Source organism: Mauremys reevesii, linkage group 2 (genome assembly GCF_016161935.1).
Source record: "Mauremys reevesii isolate NIE-2019 linkage group 2, ASM1616193v1, whole genome shotgun sequence".
NCBI classification, from domain to species: domain Eukaryota; kingdom Metazoa; phylum Chordata; order Testudines; family Geoemydidae; genus Mauremys; species Mauremys reevesii.
Window position 1 is genome coordinate 148,011,476 of NC_052624.1, and position 26,330 is coordinate 148,037,805.

The 26,330-nt window shown below is 51.5% G+C and overlaps 1 protein-coding gene across 7 annotated transcripts in view; it reads left to right on the top strand.

Moving 5' to 3' along the window:
• The window catches only part of TET3 (tet methylcytosine dioxygenase 3), a 155,932-nt gene that overhangs the window by 117,916 nt on the left and 11,686 nt on the right, over window positions 1-26,330 (top strand). For all 7 annotated transcript variants that reach the window (XM_039522804.1, XM_039522806.1, XM_039522807.1 and 4 more), the window contains 4 exons: window positions 8,388-8,478; window positions 17,588-17,681; window positions 24,883-25,091; window positions 25,998-26,148. In XM_039522804.1, the coding sequence (XP_039378738.1) occupies window positions 8,388-8,478; window positions 17,588-17,681; window positions 24,883-25,091; window positions 25,998-26,148 (545 nt within the window). The remainder of the gene's footprint in view (window positions 1-8,387; window positions 8,479-17,587; window positions 17,682-24,882; window positions 25,092-25,997; window positions 26,149-26,330) is intronic.

The following is a 26,330-nucleotide window of genomic DNA, read 5'->3' on the forward strand; positions in this document are numbered from 1 at the left end:
GGTAGAAAGATGATAGTGAAATTAATAGTAAGAGACACTATCCCCCCTTTTCCCTTGCAGATCTGCAGAGACACTATCACTGTCCCCAATTGAAGTAGTCACCTGGAGGGAGAAACTGAAGTTTTGACAAAACCAAGTTGTTTGGCTTTGTGGCAAAAAGCTTTTAGGGCCCAATTTTTATAGGTATTTGGGCACCCAGCGCTTATACAAAAAATCAATGGGAGTTAGGCACCTGAATACCTTTAAAAGGCTGTCCCTTAGGCCTGGTCTACACTACAAAGTTAGGTTGATGTAAGCCGCCATGCACTGACCTGCTGGGTGTGTGTCTACATTTAAATTTGTTTCTCACTGATGTAAGCTCTCCATTACACCGACATAGTAACATCACCTCCTCGAGCAGCACTGAATCATGATCAATGTACTGAGGTCAACGCAGCACTGCTGCAGATACTGTGTTACATATGTTGACCCTCGCAGACCTCCAGCAGCTGTCCCACAATACCATACACTGACCACTCTGGTCACAATGGTTAATTCCACTGCCCAGGGGGTCACAGAGACCAGAAGCCTCCTTCCACCAAACCCCCAAGAATTTTTTAAATGCCTTTTCTTGATTGCCCCACTTAGCAGCTCTCCAGTATTATGCACAAGGACCCAGCTGACCATGCGGGCTACGCAATCCAGACACGTTCCAACCTGGAGTAGACAGGAGATATTGGATCTCCTGGGCCTGTGGGAAGAAGAGGCTGTGTAAGCACAGCTAAGGACCAGCTGTAGAAATGTGAAGATCTCCGAGCAGATTGCATGGGGGATGCAGGAAAAGGGGTACGACGGCAGCAGTGCCGCGTGAAAACGAAAGAACTGCGGCAAGCAGACCAGAAGGGCAGTGAGCCTGACAATCAATCCAGTGTCGAGCCACAGACCTGCTTTTACCAAGAGCTGCATGCCATATTTGGCGGAGACCTCCCCATGCACCACCATGGGTACCGCTGAGGAGCCTGAGACAGAGGCCCCTGGCGTGAACAGCGAGGACGAAGAGGACGAAGGACGTGTGCCCGGGAGGCCCAATTATGCCATGAGCCAGGATCTGTTTGAGACTCCACCATAATCCAGCCAGTTCCAGCTGTCAAGCCTGATGCAAGGGAAGGAACCTCAGGTAAGTGTGTAAATTTATTTCCCATTACAGTGATGATGCCCCCAACTTAGCAGGACAAAGCTATCGACTTTTCCTTAATGTACTTGTACTAGACGAGGTAGTGATACAGCAAAGAGGTAGAGTAGTTATCTGTTTTTCATTCCCCTCTAGAGTTAGGCGGGTGGCTGGAGGGATTGTCACGCGTAGCAGTTTATGTCTGTACACAGGGATGTGTCTTGAATCCTCTTGAATGATCTTGAGGAAAGGTTTCTAGGGCCGGCAGCCTTATTTCCCCCTCTGCAGTAGGGCGCTTTCCTATTCCAGTCCGTGATAACTTCAGCAGGCACTGTTGAAATATACAGGCTTGCAGCACATGGCCCTTGGGAATGCAAGCTGCAGCTGAGCTCTCTGTGCCTTTGTTACCCTCAGGAGTGGGATATCAGCTCAGATCACCACGGCCTGTGAAAAATGGTGCCGGTATTCAGCACCATTGCCTTGTACTCATAGTTTATATAACCAAGCAATACCCTCCTCATTTCCCTCAAGTGCTGTGCATGGTGCACTTGGAAGCATACTCAATCAGCAGGTCTTGCTTAAAGCTTCAGGGAAGCAGGACCGCCCAGAGAATTCCGGGGGCCTGGGGTCTTCCGCGGCGGGGGGCCCCTTCCGTTCCGGGACCCGCCGCCGAAGTGTCCCGAAGATCCGCTGTGGGGCCCCCCCCACCGCCGAATTACCGCCAAAGCGGGACCCGCCGCCGAAGTGCAGCCCAGTCTTCGGCGGTAATTCAGCGGCGGGGGGCCCCGCCGTGGGTCTTCGGGACACTTCGGCGGTGGGTCCCGGAACGGAAGGGCCCCCCGCCGCCGAATTACCGCGGAAGACCGAGCTGAACTTCGGCGGCGGGTCCCGCTTCGGCAATAATTCGGCGGCGGCGGGGTGGTCCTTCCGCCCCGGAGCGGAAGGACACCCCCCCCCCCACCGCCGGCGAAGACCAGGAGCGAAGAAGCTCCTGCGCCCTGCCCTGCCAGAGTTTTCCGGGCCCCCCGGAGCGAGTGAGGGAACCCCGCTCCAGGGCCCCCGAAAAACTCTCGTGGGGGCCCCTGCGGGGCCTGGGGCAAATTGCCCCTCTTGCCCCCCCCTCTGGGCGGCCCTGCAGGGAAGCATGGAAAGGGAGTTCAGAAACTTAACTTTCACTTTCTGTTTCACATACTGACAGTGGTACCCTCTGTGTCTTGTACCCGCAGCTGCTGCTGTTGTGGCCTTCGGGGGTTCCCCCTCTACACCCGTAGAATGCTTGAGTCAGAGAAAGAAGAGGACTCAGGATGACATGTTCAGCAAGATCCTGCAAGCCAGTGCTGCATCAGACTGTGAGCAGAGGGCCTGGAGGGTGAATATTGCAGACTGGATGGAGAAGGAAAGAACAGAAAGGAGAAAGATCCAGGAGTCCCAGCAGGCAAAGAAGAGGGAGATGCACGAGGGGCTTCTCCTACTGTTCCACACTAAGGACAGCCACCGCTTTGCATACACTGACCTGTGAGAGCCATGGTGGTTGTATGAGTAGCTAAAATGAACATGAATGTTCTTTCCTCTTCCTAAAACTCTGATCCATAACTTTATTAAGGTTTTAATATATTTGCTCTTAACATGCACAGAATTTCTGCTGAAGTGTTTTTGTGAGTCAATTAAACCCTCTTGTATGGAAAATAATTTATTTTTATTCATTCCCAATGTATGCCGCAGAATGGCTGGTGGTAGTGAGGGCACCCACTTGCTTGTTATCATACACTGTGACAACTCATCATATCAGTGACACCCACAGTGTAATGATCATACATGTACAGCAAGCACTGCAAAATTCAGTGTTATGTTCATAGATGTGACCAAGCACCGCACAATTCCTAACAGGCCCCCAAACTGCAGGGCTGAGTAGATCACAGTCCACCACGACACATTACTTGGGCTCATTGATAAAGTGCTCTTTCAAAGCCTCTCTGAGCTGTGTGGCTCTGCGTTGAGCTCTTTTGATAGCCCTTGTGTCTGACTGTTCAAACTCCTCAGACAGCTGTTCCACCTGCACCCTCCTCTCCAGCAGCAACTTTTCCCCCTTTGCGTCACAGATATTATGCAGGACGCAGAAGGCAGCTCTAACCACTGGGATATTTTTCCTCACAGAAAATGTCTGGTGAGTAAACAACGCCAGCATCCTTTCAACTTACATTCAGCTGTCATTCTGCACCAGCTGAGCTGGCAGTTGAATCTTATCCTTGGTGCTGCCAAGGTGGCCAGTATATGGCTTCATGAGCAAGGGGTAGGCTGGGTCCTCCAGAATCACTATGGGCATTTCAACATCACCAATAGTAATCCGCTGGTCATGAAAGAAAATTCCTGCTTTTAGCTTTCTGAATAGTTCTGTGTTCTTAAAGATGCAAGTGTCATGCACCTTCCCTGACCTGCCAACACTGATGTCGGTGAAGTGTTTCCAGTGATCAACCAGCACTTGCAATACCATAGAAAAATAGCCCTTTCTGTTGATGTATTCTCTGGCAAAGTTGGCTGATGCCAAAATAGGGATATGCATGCCGGCTATCATTCCACCACAGTTTGGGAACCCCATTGCTGCAAATCCACTAGGTCCTGCACAATGCTGAGAGTCACGGTCCTGCAGAGCAGGAGACAGTTAATGGCCCTGCACACTTGCATGACAATAGCCCCTCTGTGGATTTTCCAACTGCAGAATGATCTTCCCGCTGACCTGTAGCAATCCGGCATTGCACGTTGCCACATTGCGATCGTCGCTCGCTTCTCCACTGTCAGTGCAGCTCTCAGTCTGGTGTCCCTGTACCGGGGGGCTGTGGTGAGCTCAGCACACAGATCCAGGAATATGGCCTTTTATATCTGAAAGTTCTTCAGTCACTGCTCGTTATCCTAAGCCTCCATTACAATGGGATTCCACCAGTAAGTGCTTGTTTCTTGGGTCCAGAAGCGGCGCTCCACCGTTTGCAGCTGCTCCATGAATGCCACCAGAGAGATTGAATTGGTTCTTGCTACATTCCACAGCAGTCTGCCCTCCCAGAAATCACCATTTTTCCCCTTTGCTCTTCTTGCGGCTCTGCAACTACCAGAGGATCACTCATCCTGTGCTTGTTGCGCTTGTGACAATAATGCAGAGCTGTGCAGCCTCCATGCTTCGTTCAGAGATGACGGACAGCGACAAGTCCTGCACAGATTCATGGGATTTGCAAAATAGGCATAACAGTTATGGGACAGAGATGGCATTATGGGATGGAGAAAGTTGCATGATGAGAACTTGGTACCACAATCCAGGTCACCCCCTGCGTGACTCATTTCTGCCCTCACCATACATTGTCAAAACTCTTCCCAAGAAAGAGTGCACTGGATGATGGTGAGTTGCACGCTGGGATACCTCCCCATGGTGCACCATGCATTGACACGAATGCTCCTGCAGTGCCAACGCAAGGAGCCACATATGTACATGCACAAGTGATATACTGGCTGTGGCAGCTTTATGCCAACGTCAGTTGCGTTGGCAATAGTTTGCTGTGTAGACGTGCCCTTAGACAATAATGCCTTGGGCTTGGGGTAATGTGGACCTTGGCATTGCCCCTGAACTCCAGAGAGCGTGCCTTATCCGGGCGCTGGCTGTGCCAGGCCAACTCTACCTCCTACACAAAAACACAACAGAGGAGGAAACATGGAGAAGTTGGAGCTAATTTTTGGCTCAGCTGGGCCCCGACATGACTCTCTAACTCTGGCCATTCCTGTGTCTTCCTGACTGGCCATGGCGTCTACTAGCCTCCAGGTGTCTGGTATCCAGCGACTGCATGAGTCTCTTTCTCCCTCAGCTGGTTGGGCTTGAGTTCCGTGTCCTGTTGTGCTGGGGCGGTGAATGTTACAGTGGGTGATTTTGTGGCTCACGACCAGGATTTCCAAAGAAGCTTTGGGATAGAAATTCCCAGCCTACCTCCTCTGGTGCCTTCACCTGCTCCCAGGGCTTCAGTTACCTCCACTGCACCAATGAGTCCTGAGCATGCTAGGCCTCTCCTTCCAGATTTCCTGCTGGATTCCCCACCCTTACCTCCGACGCCAGCCCCATTCATCAGTGCCCTGCACCTGGTGGAGTCATTCACAACAGTGCAAAGAGGGTGTCACTTTCAGTTGTGGTGGCACCTTGCACTGGTGTAGATGGCTCCATGTGGGGCAGTGGTCCACGTCCCTGAACTTCTGATTGTTCCTCCTCATTCCTCTCCTCCGTTGCCCTTCTCGCTCGCTTTCCCATCTCCCGGGTGCCCAGCTGGGGGTTATCCGTGGTGCTTTTACCCGCTGTAGCTGGGGCCCTTGCTCAGTTTGGTCTCCTCTTCCCATCCAGTGTCATCAATTTCTGCCCATCTCTCGCCGTTCCCACAGCTCCTTCTTTTGGGCATGTGCTGGTGACCTTTCAGAGTCGGTGGAGTCTCCCAAGTGTTTACCTGAGAAAGGAATCTGGCCCGCACTCAGATAAATGACTCTCACGGTGGTGTAAGTCAGGAGTAACTCCATTGTAGCCAGTGGGTCAGATGCTCGGTTGGTGTGAATGTGGGGAGCTGATCTGCAGTGGTTGAGGCTCTGGCATGTCCTACTTACACTGGAGTAAAGGAAGGGGTATGAACGCACGTCCTTACCGCTAGGCCGCCCTTTGTGCCCGGACATGGCATTGAAGGGGATTTTGCTTCTTGCACTCCCTCTGGTGGGCACTTCCTCTGCCCAGATGGTCAGCCCCAGCCAGTCCCTCCTCCAGAGAACCTTGCTTGGTCTTCCATGCATGGCTCAGTTCAGTCCCCTTCTGGGTTCAGCTCTAAACAAAAAAAGGATCCTTTGCCCCTCCTCAGCTCAACTTCAACTCCTCCCCCTTGTCAAGGTACTGACCCCGACTTCCCCCTCCTGGGAATCCAAGTGCCTTTTAAACTAGCCTTCCACCCCTCCTGCGCGTCTGTCTCATTCCCTGGTCTTCATTGAGCCTGGCTTGGGATTCCTCTCCACTCTACAGCTAACCCTACTCCTGTTGTTCTGCTTTCTGGCCACAGCCAAGCCCACCTACAGGAAGGGACTCTCCCTAGTTCATCTCTGCTGCACCTGTGCTCTCTCAGCTACTTGCTCTGACCCAAGAGGCAACCAATCATCTCCCAGGTGCAGGGCATAACTAAGTAGGGTCTTTCCCTCGCCTTACAGTGCCTGGGTTTGAGGTGAAATAGCAGCATTTGACCCAGCTAGGCAACGTAGATGGCTTTGGGTCACAGCTGCGTTCTTTGCTCCTGTCTCTCTCCAGCTTCACTTTGATCCCAGGAGGCTGCGAAAAGAGAGAGGGAGAAAACATTCCATGTGGGCCAGAAAATAGCAAAATCTGCCCCTGCCAGAGAGCTGGTTAATCTGTGATTTAGAAACCTGTCGCTTTTCTCCCAATATAATCCGGCTTCTCAGCATTCACCAGACAATCTTGTTCCAGCTGATTGGAGGAACCTGCCTGTGATGTCTCCAGGCAAGGAACTCATGCGTCCTGTGCAGGGCTCGTAGCTGTGTTCACATTGCCCACCCCTGTTGGTTGTTGCCCTCCAGAGCCGGCTATATAAGAATGCAGTGAGTGCCAGGCCATGCTTGCTTGATGCAGTGACTGCCTGGCTCTGTACCTGCTTGATGCTGGGCCATGCCTGAAGCTGTTTTGTTGGACCTGAGTCTGGTGTGTGTGTGTGTGTGTGTTACCTTGTTCCATTACACGCCACAAGATTCACTGGGCAGGACTCTCCACTGATGGGGATTACCGTAGCTGTCCCAATTTCAGTGGAGCTCTGTTGATCTTTCCCAGCTGGGGATTGGGCTTGTTGTGTCCAGTTTCAGGAAAGAGGGGTGGATTTGCATGTATCTTCCCCACGCGGGTGATTGCAAAATAAAAGCAAATGGAACACACGCCGAAGCAGCTTTTCTCCATGGCTGCATTTAAAGGGCGTGAGATGTGCTGCAGGCAATCCTGCCAGGAATGGCTGAGAACCTGTTTGTTGTCACTGAGTGAAAAGGGAGGGTGGTTTTGATAGGCGTTGGCTGTGTGTTAAAAGCCGGCACACCTCTGTTTGCTAAGGGCTGGATTGTGCTGCCCTTACTCATGTTAGCTATGACCTTGTTCAGCCAGGATCCCACTGAAGTCACAGGGGAGAAAGGCACTACTGATGAGGAGTAAGGGTGGCAGAATCTGGCCCTCACAGCACAGCTCTGGTGTGGGAAAGGACTATGCAGCTAAGGCACCGGGTTGCTTATCAGCATGGCCTTGCGATTAATACACTAGACTGGTGCTCTGCAGATCCATGTTCCATTCCTGGCTCTGCCGTATGTGACGTAATATTCGTGTGCTTTAGTCCCCAGCTGTAATCTGGGGGTAACAATCCCTCCTTTGTGTGCTTATATTGTAAACTCTTTGAGAGTGGGGCTGTCCCACAGTGTGTCTATACAGCGCCTGGCCTAAAGGGGCCTGGAGCTGGGTGAGGACCTGTAGGTGCTACTGTAAACTAAGCAATAATAGTAATAACTTCTTCTGTGTGTACGCTCACAGTTCTGTCTGCTCACCCAAGATGCAGTAGTTGCTCTTTCTAACTCTTGCTAGCCCTGCAGTCCCGGGAGTGGGAGCTGAGGGCCATTTCTTATTGTGCATCGTCAACCGAACGCTTGGCTAAGGGCTTGGCTACCTCTGGAGTTAAGATCAGGACCAGCTGTTGCCCTTTAAATTCATATCTTGCCTTAATCCGAATTCATTTTCAAGTGTGGACAAGCCTTAGGCCTGGTCTGTGCTTAAAATTTCTATCAACCGAGCTTTGGCACTCGGGGCTGTGCAGAATCTACCCCCCTGAGCCGATATAATCCGCAGTGTAGACACCGCTAGGGGGACGGAAAGATGCGTCCCTCGACGTCGCTGCCTTTGCTCAGGAAGGCGGAGTTCCCGCAGCGACAGAAAATGGCAGCATAGCTGTCGCTCCATAGCTGTGCTGCTGTGCCGCCTGTCATGTGAACACGCCCTAAGTTTGGTCAGCTGCAGCTCTGCAAACTGAGGCTGCACAGGTGCCGCTGGCGGGCGTCCGGTGAAGAACGTGGGGCCGTCCTGATTTCACTGAGGACTTGCATTAGCCTGCAGCATCTGCATGCTTCTGGGGAAGGGTGAGGGGGTTGGCACCAGTTCAAATGAAGTAATTTCCCCCCTCCCCCTTGTTTTTCCTAGAACAAATAGTGGAGAAAGACGAGGGACCATACTACACCCACCTGGGATCGGGACCAACAGTGGCATCTATCAGGGATCTCATGGAAGAGAGGTACGTCCCGGATGGTTTGCAACAAGTGAGACAGGCGGAGTAAAATCCCCCCACTCCCTGTGCAGAAGGCCCTGTGGAGGAGGGGCTATGCTGAATCAGTGCATTCCTTCACTGCCCCGCCCCGCCTCCTTCACAGCTGGGGGTGCGGCACTTTTCTGCCTTGCAAAGGACCCCCTGGGAAGAGGGGGGGCGATTGCAGATGCTTCCAGTGCCCTCTGCTGGTCATGCTGCCGCCGAGGCCCCTGTGTCAGGGGCTGTAGCCACATCATCCCAGGCGGAATCTAACCCACGGGCGTCTTCCAGGAAGGCTGGTGTTGTCACCCCAGTGAAAGGCTGATCTGGGCAGAGTCGTGTCTGTGCCAGGGCAAACAATTCCTCCAATTTATCTGGCACATCCAGATTCTTTTTCTGCACCAGGCCCACCGCTTCCCCTCCAGCTGGCATGGCGCTTGTGGACAGCGTAAATGGGAAACTGAAAAGCCACCCTCCCGCCACCGCGTTTTCCCCACCGCACATGTTCTTCTTGTGCTTGAATTCACCTGCCTGCTGGTTGCATTATCCCGGGGTGGTGATGCAGGAAGGGGCATGGGATTTTTGCTCTCCCAGCTTGAGTTCCAGTGAAAGTTGTCTGGGTTTGTCAGCAGTGCCTGGGAGAGGTGCTGGTGAAAACAACTTTCACGGGTCCCTGAAGGGTTTGTCTGCACTGCCAACAGGAGGCGTGGTTGCAGGACTGGTGTATACACCTGAGCTATCTTTGATCCAGCTCTGTGGCAGTGGGGAGCACTCCAGTATATACCCAAGGTCCCTGGTAGGGAAGGATGCTGCTTCTGGGGGGTTTCACTGCTATTGTTAACTCTAGTGTAGATCAGCTTACGGCACATACAGTGGTCACACCTCTGACTGCACTTACCCTAAATCACTGTGGCCTTGGCTAGACCAGGATTCAGAGTTGGTTGAGGGTGTTAGCTGACACTCCGGAAAGGTCTAGTGGAGGCACGGTACCCTGCCTTAAACACAGGCTAAGATGGTCAAGGGAAAGCCATGGTGGAAACTAGATGCCTGTGGGAAACCACACTGGTTAGTCCAATTTGCTGCAAGGAGTCACTTCGGGCTTGGTTTGGCCAACTGGTTTGCTTTGCTTCCCACAGCCAGGGCTGGCAGGGCCGCTGGCGACTCGTGTGCTGCCCGGGTGCATGTCTGCATGGTACGCCAATGAATATCGCATGACGAGACGTATCATTTGCCTCCCACAGACAGTTCAACAGCTGCCAAACTAAGCAACCGGCCAAGGACAAGTCAAAACTTTTCACGGTTACTATTCCTTATGACTGCGGTCAAGTCCGTGAAATTGGCAATAGAAAAGACCAATGGGGTCACCCAGCCTGTCCCTCTGCCAGGGCAGGATTCTTTCCTATAGCTCGCTCTCCAGTGTAGTCCAGGATTTTTGGTGGTGGTTGTTTTTTGTCTCAAGCAACAGGCCTCCCGCCCCTTCCTCTGGGGAGACTGTACAATCTCACTGGTAGCCAGAGCCCGCTCGCTGCTAGTTAGGTGTAAATTTGTCTGAGTCTGGCTGGGTTAGGTCCTACGGTTAATACATCTTGCTGTTAGGAAACATTTTTCCCTTTCATCCCATAGTGCAGGGTCCTGCCCTCCAGTTCTACCATCTCTGGCCTTGGTTATCACACCCCGGACATATTTGTGCAGCCGAGTTGTCTCCAGGCCCACATCCTCCCCTTTTAGGGTGACCAGATGTCCCAATTTTATACGGACAGTCCCGATTTTGGGTCTTTTTCTTATATAAGCTCCTATTACCCCCCACCCCCTGTCCTGATTTTTCACATTTGCTGTCTGGTCCCCCTATCCCCTTTGCAGGTTGAAAAGGAGTGGAAGGGACTGAGGATGGATGCATGTTGCCTGAGCCAGCGCGGTTCCAGGGTGTTGTGGCTTCTCAGCAGCAGGACTGTGGGGAGTTGGGAGGGCGCAGCTTGCAGATCGCAAGGCGGCTGTACGGCCGGACAGTCAATGGGGGTTAAACCCCGTTGATCTCTGCCCAGCTGTGCACCAGGATCCTGGTTTTGTGGGCTTAGTCCCCTGGCCAAGATGTCCAGCTCTCCTCCTGCCTGCACTGAGCATCATTCTGCTCGTCCCCTGGTCAGGAACATCAAAAGCAGGTGGCGCTGCCTTAATTTCTGAGAGATCAACTTTCCGTGACTTGGGACCATGGGCTCAGCAACAAGCCCTCAGGTTGGGCACCAAATATCACTAGAGGAAACCCTCAGCCACTGTACACACCTGCCATGGAGGGGCTGCTGGCAGCTGCTTGGGGAGCACATGTGCTCCCTTGCCCCTCTGTTCCGTGTCCCACCGAGGGGCTGGGATGCTTGGATTTGGCAGGGCAGGGTTGGTTTGCTAATCCCAGGCTAATCTAATCGAGCCCTCCAGCCCTTCAGGACTGGGAATGCCAAGTAAAATCCTGGCCCGATTGCAGGCCAAACTCCCACGGACGTCACCGTGGCCAGGACTTCACCCTGGGGTTGGAGACGGGGACGGTACTAGCCAGGGGAAGGGGATGGGCTTTGCACCAGCTGTGCTTCCCCTAGATTCTGGACTACTCTGGGGGCCAAAATACTCCCCGCTCCACCCCCAGCCTAAACAAACAGGGCCCATCTCAGCCTGGCTATGGCAAAGCCCAGAATCCTGCTCCTGGCCTGCCCCCTATGTGATGAATGGGCTGGTGTCAGATCTGCTTGTTCTCCATTGTGCAGCAGGCAGAAATATGCCTGCAGGGTGGGAAGCAGCAAAGTACCACCCAGGCAGGTGGGGCCCAGATTAACTGGGTTACACCCCGGGGATTGAGTCACGGTGCTGAGTCAGCCAGAAATACAGCGTCACCAGGGTTGATGGCATTACGTCACCGACCCTGGAGGCACGGTGAGTCACGGGGGAACAGGCGAGCCATTGAAAGGAACCCACAACCCCCTCCGGGGCAGAGGGTAATTACTGACGCCACATGAACACCCTCAGAGCCAACAGACATTGACTGGTCCTGTTCCAGAAAGGTACCAAACACCCCTGAGAGGTGTTGACTGACCTCAACTCTCATGCAAGTCAGTAGTGCTTGGCAGGATCGGGCCCCTAATGAGGCATAAATCCTCATTGACTTGGAGTCTTGCCTCTGCCACCAACTGTGTCATCTTCAAGCAAGCCATGTATTAAATTGCTCTGTGCCTCAGTTTCCCCATCTTGCCCGCCTCCCAGAGGGTGTTGTGAGGCTGAAGTTAGGTAATCTTTGTGAAGTGAATTGAGGTCCTTGAATAGAAGGGGAGGATGCAAGTGCAAATTATTTTGAAAAGTGAAATCAACAGGTTTTGTTATTTCATGTTCTCAGTCTGGGCTTGCGGGAATTAAATTTCCTGCCCATCAGCCTGTGTAGTGAGTGCCCCCTGTGGATTCTGGAAGTTTTGCAGCTCAGGGCAATAGAAATTCACCCGCACTGGTTCCGCAGATAGTCTTTTCACAGCAATAATGTGGAGTTTTATGGTGTTTTTACACCTATCAGTGCTTCTAGGTCAGGAGATACAGCATTTGCAGCTTGGGAATGACTTCAGCATCAGAACTGCATGTGCCGAGCCAGGCTGTGCACTCGGTCGGGGTAGATCTGGAAGCACTGCACTGGCACCAGTGGCTATTCACCAGTTCAGCTGAGCACAAGCTGGTCCATTGGGAACCATAGAGCTTTGGTGGAACTGTTCCTTGAAAAACTCCCACCAGGAATCCCAGTGTGCATAAGGGTGTCTAAGCTCCCTTCACTAAATGGGCTGGATTTAGTTCAAGGACGGGAGTGGACAGGTTCTGTCCTCCCCGGCACTAGGGCTAGGTTTTCTCCAAAGCACCCAGAGTTGGTCCTCACTCTGCTTCCGCTGAAATCAACAATAAAGCTCCCATTGACTTCAGCGGGAACAATGCTGACCGCTTCAGAAGATCCCTCCCGAGATGTGCAACAGCAAGTTTTGGTCTGTCGTATGCCCCAGTTTCCATCGCTGGAGCAGGCAGGTCATTGTCAGTCAGGTCTAGGACCCGGGGTTGCAGGGTCCTGGGTGACCGATGCCTCCACCTCACCACTGGGGAGTAGGGTGACCAGATGTCCCAATTTTATAGGGACAGTCCCGATTTTTGGGTCTTTTTCTTATATGGGCTCCTATTACCCTCCATCCCCTTTTCCGATTTTTCACACTTGCTGTCTGGTCACCCTACTGGGGAGCCAGGTGAAACAGCAGCCAACGATTACTGGTGGGTTAGGCACTGCAGGAAGTACCGCCCAAAGAAGCTAGAGAGACAGAACCCTGCAGCTGCCTGATTGGTCAGCACCAACTATTTAAAGCAGGAAGCTGCCCCAGGGAGCCATCTGAGCAACAAAGCAGGCTCTGGCTTACTACTGCTACTGACCTCATCCTTCACCCCGTTTTGGTCCCGATTCCTGCCTTCGACCCCGGCCCAGCGGACATCACTGCCTGCGCCCCGGCCATTACAGTCATGAGCGTCGATGGGGGCCAGGGGGTTGGAAAGCTCATGCTGGAAATTGCCTCCCGTTCTCAGCTGGCTGCCAGAAAGGGTGACCGCACAGCCCAGGAGCTGCAAGCCCATGGGTGCTACCTGTGTTTAAAGCCCTGGATGGTGACCTACCACAAGTGGTGGTGATGATGCATTCTCCTACTTAGTCTCACCTGCGGTTCCTACAACAGCGGCTTCAGTTTTCTCATCAGCCTCCTGGCCACCATTCCCCACATGCCAGGGCGAGCTCTGGATTCACTGTGTGGTGGTGAAGCAGGTAGTTATTAGGAAAGTGGGATGCCGAGGCTTGCCTTTACACTCCCCCTAGTCCTTTTTGAAGTGTGTTGTCTGGATTGCGTCTCTCTCCATTCGGTCAGAGGTAAATGGATGGGTGTAGAGCGGGTTAATGAGACATATGCATTAGCCACTGCTGCTCAAATCTTCCCCATCGCTATCTGTGTTCCTCGTGGGTGAGGGAGATGAAATCCAGTCCAGGAAGTTCCCATCCACCCTGTAGATCAGGAACGTCTGAGCTTGGGAGCCGAGCAGTGGAGAATTCTGCAGGGCCAATGAGATGCCTGTATTTCGGCTCCATCTTCTCTTGCTGGTGCTGTTCTTTTCTGGAGGCTTTCAGCTGAGAACGGAATAACTAGGCGGGTTGATCAGTGACAAGGGAATGGCCAGCCATTAGATTAGCTTAGTCGTTGGCTCTTAGTGGAAGTGTCCGTAGACTGTCACGGCGAGGGCAGTGCTTTCCAGGCAGGAGGGGGCATTGATACAATGCTGTGAGATCATGATATGAAGAGCAGGGCAGGTTGTCAGCTCTTTGGGGGCAGGGACTGTCCTTTTGTTCTGTGTCTGTACAGCACCTGGCACAATGTGGGCCTGGGCCGTGGCTGGAGCTTCTCGGGGCAACCACCACACTATAAATCATAATATGCTTCTGTGCAGCGAAGACGTGCTGCAGTTTGCTCTGGCTTTCCAGTTATGTTCATGCATGAGATGGAGCTTTGTGCACAATGTGTCCTTGTAAACTTGGGTGTCTAGGGTTTCACAGCTGTTGCTATGCGATGGGGACAAAACTCAGGTCCTTCTGTTCCAGAAGACGAACCGCTGCTGCTTGGTCTAAAGCAGTATGGGGTCTAAGCCACGCAGATAAGCAGTTTTGATTTCTTCCCATACAGGGCAGTGGTGTGCAAACCCGCTGCCCACTTCGCGGCAATATCTCATGTAGATGAGTAGCAATTTTACATCGAGCTGAAATCCCATTTGTCTACAGTGGGACCTGCAAAGCCCTTCTCAGTGGAGTTGGCTGGCATTGCCTGGAAATTCATAGGAACTGCCAGGCTGCATCTGACCCAAACTAAGTCCATCCCAGTGTCCTGTCTTGGATGGTGGCCAGCACCATACGCTTCAGAAGAAGATGTGAGAACCCTGCAGTAGCAGGTATGGGATCATCCGCCCTCCACATTTGGTCTCATCCTGACCCCTAACAGTTAGATTAGCTCAAGCCTTGAAGCATAAAGGTTCATATCCCTTCCAGCACTTTTGCTGGCATTAACATATCTCTGAATATTCATATAAACACCCAGTTCCTTTTTGACTCTTGCTCAGTTCTTGGCCTCAATGATTTCTAGTGGCAATGAGTTCCACAGGCTAATGACATTCAGTGGGATCTAGGCACCCGACTGCCATTTGTCCATTTGAAAATCTTCCCCAGAAGCAGTGTGTGTTGCAGACTGTTATGCGCACATCAGCGGAAGATATTATTGATAATTATAAGCTATGGTTGTAAATCAATCTATTGACCTATTTTTATGTCATTATTGTAGTGCCTAGGGACTGACCAAGAATGGGGCCCAGTTGTGTTAGGTGCTGCACATACACATAATAAGAGACAGTCCCTACAATCTAAAGAGATAAGGCAGACAAAGGGTTAAGGGGAAAGGGTCTAGCATACAGGTGGAGTAATTAGAGCGATGGTTTGCAAATAGTGCTGCAATTTTGCAATTGATCGCCCACATATTAAAACACCCATCGGACACAAATTAACCCCGTAACCACGGTTTACAAATGCCCCCCCTCCCCATAAAGTGTGACCAAAGTGCAGTCGCTTCGGCTCTGGTTTTTGCATCAGAATGCACCCAGCCTGTCTTTTTGTGTCCCCATCCCGCTCCCCTCCTACCGTCGATTCCCAACATCTGCAAAGTCTCTGAAGCGCCTGGCAGTTCTGCCGGCATGAGGCAGCCCGGCCACAATGGCTGTGTGGGTGCGCTCACCCATGAACATCAGCCGGGGCATGAGAATCCTTGTTTAAAAGTGTCTCGCTAGCAAAACTCGGCAGGGCTGTGTGGGCCGGCTCTCTTCCCCCAGGGGTGATGGATAGTGCTGGCTTCGGGGTGGGGGTGGGTGGAGCGGGTAGCTGGCATCGTTAATTAGTGCTTCCAGGAAGGAGGCAAGTGGGAAGATTAATCTGTGCTGATTAGCTCCAGCGAAACGCGATCAGTTGGATGAGAGTGTCTGACAGGGCACTCTGGCCTGCATGCCAGAGGGGAAGGAATGAAGAGACAAAGGAGCTCTCCCCTGGTGTACATCGGAAGGAACAGTGTTGAACTCGCGGCCAATGGGATAACACCAGTGTAGGACCGATGTGAGGGCAGGATCAGAAATTAGGGCCTGATCCTGCAAGAGGAGTGTAAGGGAAAGTGCGGGGGACTTAAGGTGGTCTCCCTCAAAATTCCTTCCTTTCCCTGGCTGCGATAAAATGGACCCACTCCTTGAGATACCCCAGGTGCTCAGTACATCCACGCTTGGAGGGAGGCATGCGATTCCCAGCCTCCCCTGAGGTCCAAGTGTAGACATACCCAAAGTGTAGCTCCCGAAAATGAGAGGGGTGGGATGCAGCTCTGCTGGGATAAAGGATTGTGTTACCAAACTAAGGTCTGCGGTGGAGGGGAGGGAGTGAATGCTATGCAGAATTTCAGGTGTCCTTAGGCCTGAGTCTTGCTGCCCAGCTGCAGATCCCTAGTGCAGACACGATTTGCACAGCTGTAGCTATGTCTCAAAATCCCAATGCAGACAAGACCTTGGTTGACTTCCAGCTGGGTGGCTAGGGAGAGGCGATTGGGACCCAGCCGGGGTTGTAGTGGGGAAGGCACTTAGATGCGCAGCAGATGGGATGTGTGGGGTGAGTCACGGCCGTCCGACGGGGTTAGAGGCCAGGGGAGACCATGCCTCGCATGCCTTGGGCATAAGCAAGTCTCTCAGGAATTAACATAGCTGTGAGGTCTGCGATCTTCCGCTCCTGGAGTCTGGCTAGCTACCCCATCTCCTCCACACCTGAGAAGTCCGAGGGAAATCCACCCGCACCCATTGGCATGGCCAGCACGGAAGAGCTGAATCGTAACTTAGAGCGGGGCTGCTCTGCTGTCACCTTCGTGGAACCGGGTGAAATTCAGGGGTTAGAATCAGACCTGTGCACCAGCTGGGTCCCGCTGTTCGGAGGGTGAAGGTGGTGCACAGGGGTCCCTTTACGACCTGATGGACTCGAGCTCTGAGTTCCTGTCCCTGAATTCCCCAGTGCCCCGGAGCTGCAGGATGGGCACCCAGTTGGCCGCAGCCGCTTCCGGCAGCAAGTGCAGCAGAGGAGCCGGGAGAGCACCGGAGGCCACGGGCAGTGAATTTTCTTCTGGCAAAGCTGAATGTTTCACTGGACATTCCTTAAGACCAATGAGAAAAAGTAACCTGAACTCTTCAGACTCTAGCTTTGACAAAAGTATGGAAATGTTAAGTGAGAATGTTAATGGAAGACGCTTTACAAGGCAGTTGGCTAAGCTGCAGGCTGACCAAAAAAATGAAGATTGTAAAGCAGTAATTCTGGTCACTAGATCTTTGAAAACCAGAGCTGATGTGAAAGCTGCTGAAAAAGTCCATGGAGAGAGTGGGAATGTGGAGGTGCGTCGCAGTTGCAGAATCAGGCAAAGCCGTTATAGTACTACAAACCAATCCGTTTTGTTTGACAAACTTATAATGAACACTGCAGAAGCAGTATTACATAAAATGGATGACATGAAGAAGATGCATAGACGCCGAATGATAGACTTGGAAGACCTTGGGGTGTTCAATGATGCCAAGGAAGAAAATCTTGATATGTACACTCGGGGAAGCAAGGAGGAAAGTGAAACACAAATGGCCATGCAAGTGAAAAGAAGCGTTCATGATGCAGTGGGCTTGGAATTCAGGAGACCTGGGTTTGATTCCTGGCTCTGCCATTGGCATGCTGGGTGACCTGCAGCAAGTCACTTTCCCAACCTCTGTGCCTCAGTTTCCCCATCTGTAAAAAGGCAACGATGATACTGACCTCCTTTGCAAAACACTTTGAAATCTATAACTGAAAAAGCTCTATATAGGTGCTAGGAAATACTGTTCTTCTCTCTCATTTCCTTTAGGGACAGTCTGTTTTTTAAATCACATCCATTCTGGCAGCTCAGCGGGCGCTCATTCTTTCGTGGCATGTCCTTGCTCTTGCCTACACTAATTTGATGTCTTTTTCCACCAGGTATGGCGAGAAGGGGAAAGCCATCAGAATCGAAAAGGTCATCTATACAGGGAAGGAAGGCAAAAGCTCCCGAGGCTGCCCGATAGCAAAGTGGGTAAGTGCCAGCTGTCTCGGTGGGCTTTCAGATTTTGTTTAATATGACTGACTCAGGCCTAGAATGATTTCCCAACTCTTCTGTCATCTGAGTGTGATCTCAAAGTCACCTTGTGCTTTGGGGAGATGGGGTGATCAGAGAATGTATCTACATTAATGGTACAGGCGCTCAGAGGCTGTGGGGATGGGCATAGAATGAATGGATGGAGGGCTAGATGCAGAGAACAGAACATGCACACACAGGTGGGATATTTTCGTTGGTCTCGTGTTCAGAAGTGTTAGAGAGCTCTCTCTTTTTTAAACTCAAATCCATCTAATTTTATTTCATTGGCTTAATCTAACCATCTAATCTAATCGATTAGATCTAATCTAGCTGAGGTGATCTAATCTGCGCTAATCTGATCTGTATCTAATCTGTGCAATCTAATCTGTTTGATCTAAAACAGCTCTCTAATTTGAGCTAGTGTGTTGGATCTACTCTAATCTGTTTGATCTGCTTTCGTAATCTAATTATGGGGAGGAGGAGGGTTAAAACGCTGGACTGGAACTCAACCGATCTAGGCTCAATTTCTTCGCTATGTGACGTGGGGCAAGTCTTCTGGAAAACTACCCTCCAGTTAGACCACAAATAATAGTCTTGATTCAAGAACCGCTGGATGAAATCCTATGGCTGGTGTTATGGAGAAGGTCAGAATAGATGGGCAAATTGTTCCATTCTGGACTTAAAATCTTTGGCTACACTTACACTTCAAAGCGCTGCCGCGGCAGCGCTTTGAAGCGCTAAGTGTAGTCAAAGCGCCAGCGCTGGGAGAGAGCTCTCCCAGCGCTGTCCGTACTCCACCTCCCTGTGGGGAATAACGGACAGCGCTGGGAGCCGCACTCCCAGCGCTGGGGCTTTGACCACACTGGCGCTTTGCAGCGCCGCAATTTGCAGTGCTGGAGAGGGTGTGTTTTCACACCCTGCTGCAGCGCTGCAAATTTGTAAGTGTAGCCAAGCCCTAAGAGTCACTTATCTCTCTGTGCCTCCAGGCCCCGTCTTTAACGTGGGGATGACAGTGCTCCTTTTGTGTGTCTTGTCTGTTTAGCTTGTAAATTCTTTGCTGTAGTGACTGTCTCGCACTATGTGTATGTACAGGTTAGGTGGAGTCTCCAGGTGAGACTGATATAAGTAATAATAATCTAATCTGCCATAGTTTATCTAGTTATTCGTGCCCCACTCATCACCATGATATTTGGGCATCTCTTCTCTCTCCTCTCTCTACACTGACCCTCCCTGTCTCTCCTCTCCCCATTTCTCCCTTTAATCACTATCCCATTCCTTCCCCCGCCTGGTCCCTCTCTTTGCCCAATTGGCCCTTCTGTGCTTTCCAGTGGCCGCTTTGAAATGGTAAAAACTCTAAACGAGGAGGTGAGGGGAAACAACCCTACCCCCAGCACCTGGTCTCACTGGTCAGTGAACTGCTCCATGCTCAGATGGGCCATCAGCAGGCTAACAAAGGCTTTGAGCAGCAGGAGGGCTTGGCTGGGGCGAGTTCTTTGTTCCATGGGAGCGATGGGGCCTGTCTTTCCTTTTTTGATCTCTGTTTTTGGTGCTCGATGTTTTTAGCTGGGTGATCCTGAGCCATGCTGGAGGGACCTAGTTCTGTCCTGCTGAGTGGCGGCTGCTCCTGGAGCAGATCCTGGGGCACTCAGGGCGAGATAGGCTGGTATTGTGAAGTCCAGTGGGCCAATCTTAGGATGTGGCAACCCAGCAAAAGCTGCGCATGGTGGGCTACCCTACCCGGGCTAGCGTGAATGCAGCTAGCTTGGGTCCCAACAGTAGTGTGAACAGCACAGTCTGGACTAGAGAGCCTGGCACGCTCTGAAGTTCGCGCTGTCCTGTCTACACTGCTGCAGTTACCTTTGTTAGCTGGATTCACATAGGGGAGCGTGTGCGCTTCTCTGGCTGTGTAGCCCTGCCCTCAGTTGGTTTCAGCGAGGGGATCATATGAATGAATTGACTTAAACCCTATCAGCTGAGAGGAGAACCTGACCCGGTGTGTTCCAAACCACCAGCTTGTATTTGGTTAATGTCCATGTGCCTGTTATGCTGAATATCGCACATGGAGACCTGTAGCTGGAGGTGAACCTGGACTATGGAATTCACCACCTGGCCCAGACTTCTCTGGGGATTCCTGCTGCATTTAACAGGGTCTTGGGCACTTCCATCCTAAACACTGCTCAGCCCTGGGACTGAAGAAAGGCCAGGGGAGTGCAGAAGTGGGGGAGGGACCTGATGTGTAGAAGGAGGGAGCAGAAAAGACCCAGACTGTGGCAGAAATTACGGAAATCATTTTAACCGTGTGTTATTTTAAAGAACACTGGGCCAGATTCAGATCTCATTGGCACCAATGTAAATGTGCTGAAGGCAATGGAGTTACATTGCTGTAACTGAGGAATTCCTGATTCTTTTCTCAATGATATGAGCATAAATCAGGCGCAACCCCCTCGAAAGCCTGGAGAGCCCAGAATCTGCCCATCAAGTTTCGATTGGCTCAAGCTTGGAGCTGGTATCTCCTGGGTTACCAGGACGTTGAGCTGCCTAGGACCTGCAAGGATGTCCAGCCAATTCGGATCAGTTCCTTGTGGCTGTTCTGTAAGAGCCCACCATGGGATTGTCTCTCGCACTGCATCGGGAGGGATTGAACTGAGAACAGGTGTCCAGTGAAGGTCGCATTGCTGGAAGGGCTGAGCGTGATCACTGGGACACGCTAGCTTGGCGGAGACACTCAAGAGTGGCTGATAAGAGTGGCCACCGGGGAGCATATGGGAGGAGATAACGCTGGCCCAACAGGGACCAAACAGCACAGTGTCCTGGGGGGTGGAAGCCAGCTGCCAACTCAGTTGTGTTTCTGTGTTGCTCTGTGCTGCTGACCGTGGTGGGGAAACATGAAGGACTTGAGATCGAGGGACAAAGTCTGAATCCTAAATTACAGGCCAGGCTAGAACCAACTCTGTTTCTGGTTCAGAGAGGGACGGTAGCTGGGGCAGTGCTGCTGGCTGACAGAAACCCTTTCCATCATGTTTTAAAGCAGGGAAGGTGCAGTTCTACCACATTCAGGGGGATGTACCCCAATGTCCGGGGGGTTGCTGTCCAGCTGTGAGGGGGCACCTTCACCCTGATGTCAGGGTGGGAATTAATGTACTTCTGGGGTGGGAAAAGGAAGTCAAGTTTGAACATTACCCATGTCCAGGGGGCCAGCTCGTTGATTTCTTTTAGAGCATGTCAGATGCGTTTTTATTTGTGTGGGTATGTGTGGTTGAGATGACCTGGATTCAAACATCCCCAGACATTGCGAGGGAGAAGGGGAGGCGTCACTGATGCTTTCATAAAACATGGAAACGCCCCCAGATGCAGATACAGGCTGAATGGCAAGTGTGTTTCCCTTTCCCGTGACCCTCTCAGATCCCCCATGCTAAGCAGGGCCAGTATTTGGCTGAGAGATTTGCATGGAGAACCTAGTTGCTCCAAAAAGCAGTGTGGGTGTGCCAGTAGGAAGTAATCTGAGTCGGTGCTGGACGGTTGCCCCTAGCTAGGTGTAGATGCTGCCTTTGGAGGTCAGACGTGCAGGGGTCCTGGTGGCTTGTGGCAACGCTGGGGGATGTGGTTTAGAGAAGCAGCCGGGTGGGTGTGAAAAGCAGCCAGTGTGAGGAATTCCCCAGTGTCTCAGCAGCGGGAGGCGAATGAGCGAGTGAGTGCCAGGATGTGAGAGTAGCAGTGTGTGTAATGGACTAGCCGATATGGAAGTGAAAGGCTGTGGCTGAGTAGGTCAGTCGAACCTTGTCTGCGTTAGGGAAATTTTGCAGAATTTCCCACCGTTGCTAACCCCCACTCAGCTCTGCAGCTGTAAACGCCCTGCTCAGAGCAGGTCTCATAGATATGGGGTGAAATCCTGGCTCTCAGGGGTCAATGGGAGCTTTGCCATCGACTTCATTGTGGCCAGGATTTCACTCTTGAGGCTCAAAAGGCTGGGGGCCTGTCTACGCTAGGGCTATCAAGGCTGCTTGCATCGGTGCAGATGAAACCTTTGTTAGCAGCCGTGGGAAAAGTTTGCAAAGTCTGTGTGTAATTCCCAAGCCCCAGGGAGGGTCATCGGCATCAAACCTGGGACCACGTGCGTTTAGGGCCTGAGCTAAATGACCCACATCCGTTGGCTGATAGTATAGCAGGCTCAGCAACCTCTGTATGTGGCCCAGCCACCACTAGAGAGGGACACCGCACCACACTGAGTGGGGGTAGGTGATAGGCACATGACCCCGGTGTCTGAGAGATCATTTCAACCCACGCTGATGTTAGAACGTCTGCCTGGCTCCAGCGCTTTAGCTCACAGATCTGGTATGAAGCTGCTGTGATTGGCCAAATCATGACACTACGATTCCAGTGGCACTCATTGAAATCAGTGGGGATTTTGCCCAAATAAGGGATTCCAGGATTTGGTTATACAGGAACTCCTCACTTAACGTTGTAGTTATGTTCCTGAAAAATGCAACTTTAAGCGAAAAGATGTTAAGCAAATCCAATTTCCCCATAAGAATTAATGTAAATGAGGGGGTTAGGTTCCAGGGAAATTTTTTTCACCAGACAAAAGACTATCTATCTATCTATCTATCTATCTATCTATCTATCTATCTATCTATCTATCTATCTATCTATCTATCAAAACACACACACACACACACACACTATAAGTTTTAAACAAACAATTTAATACTGGTACACAGTGATGATGATTGTGAAGCTTGGTTGAGGTGGAGGAGTCAGAGGGTGGGATATTTCCCAGGGAATGCCTTACCGCTAAATGAACTAGCAATTGACTGAGCCCTCAAGGGTTAACTCTCACAACACTCTACAAGGCAGCAGGAAAGGAGGGAGGACAGACAGACACACACACCCTGTGTGAGAGAGAAAAAATGCGCATTTCCCCTTTAGGTAGCTGACCCCAGGCTTAAGTACACTGCCTTGTTAATTAAATAAACTTGCTGAGACCTGAGACTGCAGCTACTGCCTAGAAGCTCCCTTCCTCCCTCATGTGTCCCCCCCTGCTCTATGGAAGATGGGGTAAGCAGGGTGCAGGAGTGGGGGGAGGGGGATACACCATGACATTAGCCCCCCTCTTCCCCCCTCCCCCCCCATACAGCAAGCAGGAGTCTCTGGGAGCAGCTCCAAGGCAGAGGGCAGGAGCAGCACATGGCAGTGGGGGGAGGGACAGCTGCTGCACAGGGAACTTAGGGGAGCAGGGAGCTGATAGGGGGCTGCTGGTTCACCCTGGTTCCAACCACCCACCAGCTAGCTGCCACGGGCTGCTCTTCCTGCAAGCAGTGGACAAAACAGGTGGCTGCCAAACGAGGTGAGAAGGGAGCATTTCACAACTTTAAAGGAGCATGTTCCCTAATTGATCAGCAACTTAACATCGAAACAACGTTAACCAGACGACTTTAAGTGAGGAGTTCCTGTGTGTGTGAATAGAGACACACGCACACTTTTCTCATGCGTATGGGGCCAAATCCTGAAGCCGTTAGTCCGTTAATTCCTCAGTGGGAGCTTTGCCCAGGTAGGGACCTGGGTTGGGATTTCTTCCACAAAATGTTTTTCACCAAAAAAAAAAAAAGCCGATTTGTTGAAACCTGAACTGTTTGAAGACAGTATTGGTAGAGCCTTGCACGGATACAAAATTTGGATATGCCTCCAATCTGCCAGCACGGTCCATGGATATCTGCAGATTTGCAGGGCTCCAGATATAAAATTTGGATCTGCATCCATCCGAGATCTGCAAACGTGGTCCGCAGATATCCACGGGGATAAAGTGGATAGCTGCAGATGTGCAGGCCTCTAAGCATTGGGTTCAATGAAACACCCAGTGTGAAAAATTGGTGGTTAAAAAAAAATAGTTTCAAAGTTGTCAAACCAGAAAATTTAAGTTTTTCAAGCCTAAACAACCTTTAATTTCCAAGTTTGGGTAAATTTACACTAAAAAACATTTGGTGGGTTTTTTTTAAGGAAAAAAGGGTGAAATGGAAAACAAACATTTCCATTGACTCAAAACCAAATTTTGTTTTCGGATTTTTGGTTTGCAGAATTTTTTTGACATTTTGATTTTTCTCTGGATTTGAGGCAGGAATACATTTTACAATGTTGAAACGTCTCATGGGATGGGAAAACCATTTTCTGCCCAGCCCAAAATCTGGGTGAAAACTAAAGTCCTCAAGATCTGGCCCTTTAATATTTCCGGAGATCTATACAGGGCTTCCAAAAGTGACTCATGATTTCGAGACATCATAACTGGTTGTGACTTTCAGAAAGTGTTGAGCACCTCCCACTCTGAAAACCAGGCCCCTCTAAAGTGGGCAGCCAGGTTGACTTTTGAGAATCCCTGGCCACTTGCTTATAGGGCAATATTTTAAAAACATGTAAAGAATTTAGGAGAACAGAGGTGGGACTTGTGCTCCTGAATCCCATAGGGCTCTTGAAAATCTCTCCCTTCCAGTGGATTACGTTCTGGTGGAAGGAGCTGGATTGAGAACCCCAGAGAATCTAGTTCCATTTACCCACCAAGTGTTAATAGCACAAGCAGTGTCTGTACAACCTCCACCATGTGACAGTGCCCTTGGTGTGTCTCAGCACTGACGGGACCCCTGAGGGAAGGGGGTTCAGGTTGCATGGCCCATTTAGTCCTGAGATTGCCAACTTATTTTGCCTAGATTTCTGACCACTGAGTGCAGCGTGCCCCGGTAGGACAGGCTCTATTCCCAGCATTGCCCATTGCTAGTCACTGCACCTCCCTGTGCTTTTCTTTCTCTTCCCACCCTGTGTCTTATCTGTTTAGACTGTAAGCTGTTTGGAGCGGGACTGTCTCTTACTAGATGTCTGTACAGCACCGAGCACGATGCGACCTGCTCTTGGTGAGATCTCCAGGCACTCCAGTAGCACAACTGTTCATAATAATAGTAGTGACTATTGGTCACTACCGAGCAGATCTAGGGGTTGAATATCCCATTGCCGGTCCCCGATTAGAAGGGCCTGCAAGCTCTTCACAGCCATTCCTGGCGAAAGCGAGAAGGAAAACGTGCATCTGAGGGCGGTCGGCTCCAGATGTTTTCCGGGGACAGAGCTTCCTGTCTTCGCCCTTGCCTTTCGCCACTAACTGTGCATGGCTGCTTTCCAGGTGATCAGGAGGCACAACCAAGAGGAGAAGCTGCTGTGTTTGGTGCGGCACCGAGCCGGTCACCACTGCCAGAACGCCGTCATCATCATTTTAATCCTGGCCTGGGAGGGCATCCCTCGCACCCTGGGTGACACGCTGTATCAGGAGCTCACTGACACGCTCACTAAATACGGAAACCCCACCAGCCGCAGATGCGGCCTGAACGACGAGTAAGTTTTGTTTGCGCTGCAGCCCGGGCGCTGTGATTTCCCCTGCTAAACAGGGGCTTTGGCCAGTGTTTGCATGGGAGGTCTTCCCGGGGCTCTTCAGGGCAGGTGACATTCAGAGTCGGCACAGCGCTGCTGTTGGTGGGACTGCTGGGGCCGGAGGGGCTGTCTTTCTGGGCAGCGCGTCGAACGGAGGCCCTGGTGGCCTGTGGACGTTACCGGTCTCATGGCGCTTTCTTTCCGCCAGAGTCCCAGTGCTGCGTAGGTTCCGTAATGTAATGCTGGGTCCATGGATTTTTGGATGGAAACCAAGGGGAGTTTCGAGCCCAAATCTGTTTTAGCTAAGGCGATGTCTGCCGTGCAGCTGGGAGATATCATTCCTAGCTCAGGTAGACATGCATGTGCGAGCTTTGATGGAGCTAGTGTGCTAAAAAGAGCAGCACAGCTAAAAAGAGAGTGGCTTGGACTAGCCACCTGAATACAAGCCCGGCCAAGATCCTAGGTGTGTGCTCAGGTGGCTAGCTTTTTAGCATGCTGGCTCGTGTACATCCGCTGGGAATCTCACCAGCCCGCCGCAGCAGAGACATAGGCTACGTTTGACTTCGAGCTTTCTGAGGCTGGAATTTAGGAGCTGCAAACTCCTGCAAGGAAACGACTGCATCAGCCCCCTGTGCAAAGGGAAACTAATGAGGGGTGCCCAGCTCTTGGGCTCGCCCTGTTACAGATTGTTGTCTGTTGCATGTTGTAAAGACTCACCCGGGCGCTGCCTCACCCAGAGCCAGATTCCAACTGGGGTCAGTGCGTTCTGCCTCCTGGAATTCCCGCTGCAGCGTCTACTGGGCGCTCCGTTGGCTGGAACAGAGCTGGCATCCCTGGTGAGTGAAATCCCTCCTTGCTTTTCTCTTCCAGCCGGACCTGTGCATGTCAGGGCAAGGACCCCAACACCTGTGGTGCTTCTTTCTCCTTCGGCTGCTCCTGGAGCATGTATTTCAATGGATGCAAGTACGCCCGAAGCAAAACTCCCCGGAAGTTCCGACTGGTGGGGGACAATCCCAAAGAGGTCAGTGAGCCCCCTCTGCCTGCCTCTGTTAACTCAAGCAGGGAAAGGTGCTGGAGGGGAAGCTCTTTATCAGTAGATCCTGGCTTTACAGGTGAAAGGATACAAAAAGTCATCCCAGTAAAGCATTTCTGAAATAGCCTTTCTGTTAAACACACAGGGTGAAATCCTGGCCCCAGTGAAAT